This window comes from Sebastes umbrosus, chromosome 14 (assembly GCF_015220745.1).
Source record: "Sebastes umbrosus isolate fSebUmb1 chromosome 14, fSebUmb1.pri, whole genome shotgun sequence".
Lineage (NCBI taxonomy): Eukaryota > Metazoa > Chordata > Actinopteri > Perciformes > Sebastidae > Sebastes > Sebastes umbrosus.
Window position 1 is genome coordinate 2,959,787 of NC_051282.1, and position 7,852 is coordinate 2,967,638.

The 7,852-nt window shown below is 39.2% G+C and overlaps 1 protein-coding gene across 3 annotated transcripts; it reads left to right on the forward strand.

The window, feature by feature from the left end:
- Positions 1-511: 511 nt before the first annotated feature.
- LOC119502252 lies at positions 512-6,421 on the forward strand. 3 transcript variants are annotated; one of them, XM_037793123.1, is made up of 4 exons: positions 512-719; positions 1,713-1,821; positions 4,956-5,011; positions 5,142-6,421. In XM_037793123.1, the coding sequence occupies exons 3-4, from the start codon at positions 4,963-4,965 to the stop codon at positions 5,765-5,767; spliced, it is 675 nt and encodes a 224-aa protein (XP_037649051.1). In that variant the 5' UTR covers positions 512-719; positions 1,713-1,821; positions 4,956-4,962; the 3' UTR covers positions 5,768-6,421. The 3 variants fall into 3 exon arrangements, with proteins under 3 accessions (XP_037649051.1, XP_037649048.1, XP_037649050.1); XM_037793120.1 differs by lacking the exon at positions 1,713-1,821; XM_037793122.1 differs by lacking the exon at positions 512-719 and having other exon boundaries at positions 1,522-1,821.
- The last annotated feature ends 1,431 nt before the right edge of the window (positions 6,422-7,852 follow it).

Sequence of the window (7,852 nt, forward strand, 5' to 3'; positions counted from 1 at the left end):
ACGAGAGTAACACAAAGCTTTTGTTCTGAAATATTTGCAAATCTGCCTCACATGAACTCTGACTACAGGATCTGTGTTGAGTTGAGTTTGAAGTGTGAAGGACTCAAAGAACAGCTGCTGTCTGGTTACCTGCTGGACTTTATTCTGGTTGGTATATATATATATTTATATATATGACCTCTGAATGTGTGAATGTGCTCAGTCTGCTGGGAACACAACCCCTCCCTGCTCCTTCAGTCACACAATACAAAAAATACATAGCAAGGTATATTTTCACATAATAGAAAACAATAGTCCCATTTTGATGTTTCAAACTAAGTTAGAAAGTGATTCAGAGAGTCAGAAGAATATTAACATTAACAACAGAACATTCTGTCTGGTATTAGAACATTTAAAAAGCAGAAATAACACCAACACCACTTCAGGCCACGCCTTTGATACTCTCACTGACTGCTTTTGGTTGTTCCCGTCCATTGTCCGCCAAGAGGATAGGTCACGGTCTGGAGCTTTGTGGTATAACACAATCGCAGTGTAGCTGCAGCTGCGGTCGGCGTGGCTTTTTGCTAAAAAATGGCGGTTTGTGTCGACATGAGCAGATTGAGGAACCTGCGGTATAACTACCAGCAGCATTACCACATGTTAATATCCTGATTGTCTCTTGGGAAGAAGACTTCTGATCTCAGACCAGAGAACACTGTCTGCAGCATGACTGATAAAAGGTAATGTATGAATGTCTTCATTGTCATCAGATGAATGATGTTGTGCAGATTAGTATTTGAGGACTTGATAAGTTAACGGAAGTTAACGGAGAATAATAGGATCGGTTGATCGGTCAGTAAAGAGACAATCCAACCATGTGATTCATTGAAGACAGATGAGACTAAAACCAGCTCTGTGTGACATTAAACATCAGCTGTAACATCTGGTAAAGTGCGGTTTTCAGTTTGGCAACATGAGGTTGTCTGTGTTTAATGTTGTGATATCTTCTGTTGTATATTCTTTATGTTATATTTAGGTCATTTATCTGCGGTTGCATTCTCATTGCTCTATATGTAGGCACTGTTTATATTCCAGATGTTTATCTGAGCTGCAAGGTTCACGGTTTAGTATTTTCTGCAGTCCTGAGCTTATTCACACAACAAACACTTATAAAGCTTAAAGTAGCTTTGAACTGAACCAGTAAGGAGAAACTCCTAATAATAAGCTGTCAGTGCTAACTTTAAAACTCTTACTACGTTTTGGATGACACAATTCATGTATGCCTGCAGTTCTAGTACTAACCACAGGCTGGAACATGGACATGAAAGTGCATAATACTGTAGGTAAGCTCTCCTGATGAGGATCTGGGTGAGTGGCTCAGATGGGATCAGGTATGTGTGAGACCGAAACCCAAACAGTTAGAGTCCACTGAATGGAAATAGAGGAAGAACAAGATATAGATTTGATGGTGAGATGTGAAAGTGTAAATAAATGTAAGTGATCCAACGTTACACAGCACACTGCACATTGGTTTGTTTTAGGAGCACGCGTCCGAACAAGTTCTCCCATCCCCTCAGTGTCTTATAGTTATTGGTATTAGTTTGTTAAAAGTCACTATTAAACGGGCACCGGTGCTAAATTATTAAAGACACGAGTATTGATAAGCTCTGACGTTCTCGGTTCTTTTCTCGGTACTTTTGAACGTTTCGGTGTCATTTATTCTCACACCGCAGCATCTCCCATAGCTCTCTGTGTCTGGGCTGAGCTCCTCCAACCAACCCGTCCTACCACGGTGGTGATCACCTCGTGAAGCCAACCAGAGTCCAACTTTACCTGGAGCAGGTACACATTAAAGGGACGGTGTCTGCAGCATCTGACCAATCACAAACATGGACAAGTCTACTGGCAGCAGAGAGGGATATTTTACAAACCAACAGCAGACCATAATATTAGACAAATACCAAGAAGTTAAACACATAATCAGAATAAAGTAACACAGTTGAAGCTGCCAAAAGCAGGAAGGACAGCTGGTGAAAGAAACAAAAATGCTGATGTGTGAATGTGTAAATTAACAGACTTATTAAATTAACAGAGTACTCAAAAGTCAGATACAGTCGTCTAGATGGGGCAGTGATATTATAAATAGCTTTCAAAATAAATTAGACAATTAAATTACACTTGATTATGCCCTTTGATGTGGAGGTGTGGTGTTGGAGATCTACCCCGGTAAAAAGTGATCCACCTTCGTAGGAGTGAAAACCCTGAAGGGTTAACCCTGAAGTTACCTCACTAACCCCAGATCCTGCTTTGTAGTCCAGACCTCTGGTGAAGTGAAGATAACTACAACAACTACTCTGGTTACTGTAAATGCAATAAAACCTTTGTGAGTAAAAAGCCAATACTTTATCAATAAACCTGTTCAACAAGCATGAACATGATGTAACCATGTTATGAAAACATGATATTTCAATCTGCTCTGTCTGCAGTCTCTCATCCGCTGCTTAACTTAGTTTGCCGCGTATCTTAAAATTCTGATGAGTTCTGGAGACTGAGACAAAGCAGGCCCTCCTCCAGGGCCGGCTCTAACCCTTTTGGTGTTCTACGCCAAGTTCCTTGTAAACCGCAACACACATCAGACATCACAATGGTTTTAAGACAAAAGTTAAGATTTTTATTTTCATAAATACCTGTATTTATTATAATATAAATAAACTATTGGTCCCTGATATTGTTGGCTTCAAAGTGTTTCGTCAGTTTCACTACAATTTACATTTTTATAACAAATAAGTGCAGCCAGGCAGATGACAAAGAGTGAGAAAAAGAGTTACAGAGCTGAAAAGTGTATTTCTTTCTTTCTTTATTTGTTCATTCGTTACCTCAATGCAGAAAATGAGGAAGGGTGCCCATCGGCATTGAAAAAAAAAATATATATATTTTTTTAGAGGGAGATTAGCATCCTTCCGTCCGTCCTTCCGTCCGTCCTTCCGTCCGTTAACGTGTCACACTTTTGTTTCCGGAGCAGAACTCAGAAACTATTTAACTTAGGAACTTTAAATTTGGTCTGATGGTTGACAGTGTGGTCTCGTTGTGCCTTTTGGGGGTTAGAAGTCCAGGGTGCCCAAAACTTTGAAATTTTGGCCAAAACCTGTGATTTTCGACTTCAGTTTTGTTTCCGGAGTAGAACTCGAATACCATTTAATTTTATTGACATTTTAGATTGTTTCCAGTGAGATTATTGAGTTGATATGGTGACTTTACTGTTGTAAACATTACTGTCGCTGCTCTAAAACAACATGGAGTTATTTTTAATGTATAAATAAATTCTAATCCTGTTCTGAATATATTCTTTTTTTTAAATATTATATTAAAAAGCAATTATTTAGTTATGAAAAGGAGCCGGTAAGAGTATCAATAAAGAACTAAAATCCTACTTTTCAGCACTGAACCTGTTGACCTCAGTCTGTGAGAAGTCAAATGATTCATGGAGAGTTTAACCTCTGGCTCCATCTTGTGATAGAAACACATTTACTGCAGCTTAGACATGTTTTTATTGAGCCAGTCAGATGAATGGCTATCTATACATAACACATTCCTGTGTTATTTTGTAGCCTATAGTAGGGTATCATTCAGATCCAGTCAGGATGCTCCTACATATTATGCAGCAGGATAAAGAGACACATTCTGAATTCCTACAGTGAATAAAATATACCAGGAGATATTGGGTTTGGGGGTCCTCCCTAACAAAATGTGTAGATACTATTATAGATAACACCCAAAAAGCTTAAAGACAATCTTGCTATAGTTAAATAATTATTTATTTATTTACACATATCACAGTCTTCATGTGAACATTTAATTATTATGGTTTGCCCGGTGATATTATATTTTGTAAATCAAAAGTGCAGAAAAGTTCTCTTTGGTTTTAGAAAATTTAAAAAGCAGAAATAACAAAAAAATGACTTTGAGAGGGGGAGAAGGAGTTAAAAAAAAATGCATAAAGGCAAAAAATAGATGCAAAGCCACTACAAAAAGATGCATGAAGACTAAAAATTGATGCAAACCCACTACAGAAGATGCAAAAAGACTAAAAAACAGATGCAAAGCCACAAAAAAAAGATGCATAAAAAACAAAAAATAGATGCAAAATGACTAAAAATAGATGCAAAACCACTACAAAAAGATGCATTAAAACTAAAAATAGATGCAAAGTTATTACAAAAGGATGCAAAAAGACTAAAAATAGCTGTAGAAAGACAAAAAATAGATGCAAAACAACTAAAAGAAGATTCAAAACCACTAAAAGTAGATGCAAAACCACTACAAAAAGATGCACAATGACTAAAAGTAGATTCAAAACCACTACAAAAAGATGCACAATGACTAAAAGTAGATGCCAAACCACTACAAAACAATGCAAATCTGTTAAAAATAGAAGCAAAACGACTAAAAATAGATGTGAAACTACTAATGCAAAAATACTAAAAATGGATGAAAAAATACTAAACACAGATGTGAAATGACTAAAAATAGATGCCAAACCACTACAAAAAGGTGCAAAAATACTAAAAAAGGATGCAAAACAACAAAAAATTAGTGGACCAGTGAGGAAAACTCCTATTGACCTCAGTCTGTGAGATGTCACATGATTCATTTTGTAGTCTTTAGGCAAGACTTGATTGTTTCCTGGAGAGTTTAACCTCTGGCGCCATCTTATGAGAGAAACACATTACTGCAGCTTAGACATTTTCTTTATTATAAATGTTAGATGTCTTTACATTGCTGTAGTTGTAGTTTATTGTTTTTGGTATTAGCATCAAGACTCGGTGTCCATCAGTTGTGTTTAGTGAGCAGGCTAATAAATACAAAGGAGTATTGTGATGACTACAGACACACTGTAGATTTCCCCTCTAACACCTGTAATGACTGAACTTTGATGTGACGTGTTTGTGTCTCTTCTCCTCCGTCTGCTCTCACAGGGAGAAGATGATCAGCAGCATCCTGCCTCTCATCAGCCTGACCTGCTGTGTCTCTGGTTAGTTCACTTTATTATCTTTAAAGCACTTTACAGCACTGAGACCATGATCACTATACTCTCCACAGAAACATCTCTAGATGGAGTTTGACATGTTCAAGTTGTCAGTTTGTCTCTGTCTCCTCTACAGGATCATTTGTAGTGAATGTGACACAGACCTCCTATCAGGCAGAGGAGAACCACAACATCACACTGGAGTGGACGTTCACAACCAGAACCGACAGTTCACCCAAATCACTTTTTATCTACTGTGAACTGTTAGCTGATCTCGAACCCTTAGTCCTGTTTCATCTCCATGAAGGTGTTGAGGTCCCAGAGTCTCAGGATGAACAGTTTGCAGGACGAGTCCGGTGTGACAAAGACGTCCTCAGAGAAGGACGACTCAGACTTCATGTGTCCAGACTCAGGACTAATGACTCGGGTCTGTACCGGTGTGACGTGCTCACAGGTCATGGTGGGAAGTCTAGGATATGTCGCCTCAATGTCACTGGTGAGTTGACAGCAGCTCCTGATGAGCCCAGACCTCAGAGACCAACAGTGAGTCCACAACCAGAGAGTCTGGGAAGGATCGGCCTCTACGTTGGACTGGGACTGGGACTGACAGCAGCAGCTCTCTGTGCTGGACTCTGCTTTGCCTTCAGACATTATTTACTAAATCTACTGATAAGAAATGAAACATCTGTGCAGTCTTATAGAGCTCCTCAGAGAAACAACCCATCAGGACTAACAGGACTCTGTCTGGAGGACCCCCTTTGAATGAGTCCTCAGAGCATACAGTAGTCAGAACACAAGAGACTCAAGACTCTCTCCCTCCAACATCTGTCTGTAGTGTCAGAAAATATATGAAGTGATTCTATTTGAAATGATGTTCATGTTACAATGGGTTTGAATTGAAATGATTCCAGCAGAAATAACTAACGTCAGAGTACAGAATGCTTCCACCGTCCCAGATGTTGGATGTCAAACAACATCAATTGTGACAGTTTTGGGAAAATGACCGTTAACGTCACCTCAGAAGTTGTGCTGAGACCAAACATCTAAACAGTCACCGTCTGGTTGATGTGACTCCATTCAAGATCCTCCATAGTAAAACCTGTAAAGCGTCATATTTGTCTCAGTCATCATCACTGTATGAAGAGTTTCTCATTCACATTTAGCTGTAAGTTGGTTCAGTCATTGATCTCTCTGTTCTCCAATCAGCTGTTATCAATCATCTCATGTCCTCTGATGGAGATTGTTACAATGCACTGCCTTACATGTAAAGTTCCTATTGTAAATAAATGCTTATTTATATGAGAAGTTGTTATGAAGCTATTTTGTATATACATAAAGTTTGAACTAAATCTAAAATGTAAACACCTGACATCTCTCCAGCTACCAGTGCTCTCTCCATTCCTGGTCCACGCTGGACTTGAACCGGCCACCCTCCGGTCCCCCAAGTCCCCACGGACTTTAAAGTAAAAGTACTTCCCCCTGTGAGTTTCTGTAGTACATCTACTGAGGTACTAATATACTGTAGGCCTGTAGGCCCGACCAGTATAGCCAACATGAATACTCCTGCATTACTGCTACAGACCAGCAGATGGAGCTCTTTACTGGAAGTCAAGAGGACTTGTTTAAATGCGCACCTGTCTGCAGGTTACAGCTGGGAGGTTTTAGGTAATGTAGACCCCTTTTTATTTTAATTCTCATCTGAAATCTGCCTCACATGAACTCTGACTACACAATCTGTGTTGAGTTGAGTTTGAAGTGTGAAGGACACAAAGAACAGCTGCTGTCTGGTTACCTGCTGGACTTTATTCTGGTTGGTATATATATATATTTATAAATATGACCTCTGAATGTTTGAATGTGCTCAGTCTGCTGGGAACACAACCCCTCCCTGCTCCTTCAGTCACACAATACAAAAAATACATAAGAAGGTATATTTTCACGTAATAGAAAACAGTAGTCCCATTTGGATGTTTCAAACTAAGTAAGAAAGTGATTCACAGAGTCAGAAGAATAAAAACATTCTGTCTGGTATTAGAACATTTAAAAAACAGAAATAACACCAACACCACTTCAGGCCACGCCTTTGATACCTCCCACTGACTGCTTTTGGTTGTTCTCGTCCAAGTCCGCCAACAGGATAGGGCACGGTCTGGAGCTTTTTGGTATGACACATGCGCAGTGTAGCTGCAGCTGTGGTCGTGCGTTGCTATTCGCTCAAAAACGTCGATACGTGACGACAGGAGCAGAGGAACCTGCGGTATAAATACCAGCAGCATTCCAACATGTTGATATCCAGAGGCCTGTACAACGAAGCAGGATTTGGCGTTATCGAGGTAACTTCAGGGTTAACCCTTGGTTTTCGGTACTACGAAGCTGGTTTACTTCTTAACTGGATAGATCACCATGGTTACTTATGCTGAACGGCTAACCTGCTCCAGAGCAGGTTATGTTCCAGATAAGAGATCAACTCGTATGAAAACACCTCCTACTGACCAATCAGAGCTCAGTGCGGTGATTTTATGATAATATTACACACATATGAAGAAGTTACAGTCATAATCCAGACTAAAAACAACAGTTTAAACTGACAAATGCAAGAAGGACAGTTGGATTTATGTTGTGGGTGTTTACCGCTTTGAATTATATTTTTATATTTATTTATTTTTACTTCCTCTTGAGTCCGTTTCACACCGTCAGAGAGGGAAAGCAGGTGAAAGGATGTTTAAATAATCATAGACGTAACAACATTTTAACAGGGTTAAAAGGTAAATTAACCATACATTTTATACACTCTGAAAAGCTATATATGTTAAGACGAGTATAGTCGACTTTTGAGTGTTCCGTTAA

What these genes read in the sequence shown, in the direction of transcription:
- LOC119502252 (XM_037793120.1), top strand. An exon ending in CCTGACCTGCTGTGTCTCTG is followed by an intron (nt 5,012 to 5,141) that starts GTTAGTTCACTT and finishes TCTCCTCTACAG; the next exon opens with GATCATTTGTAGTGAATGTG.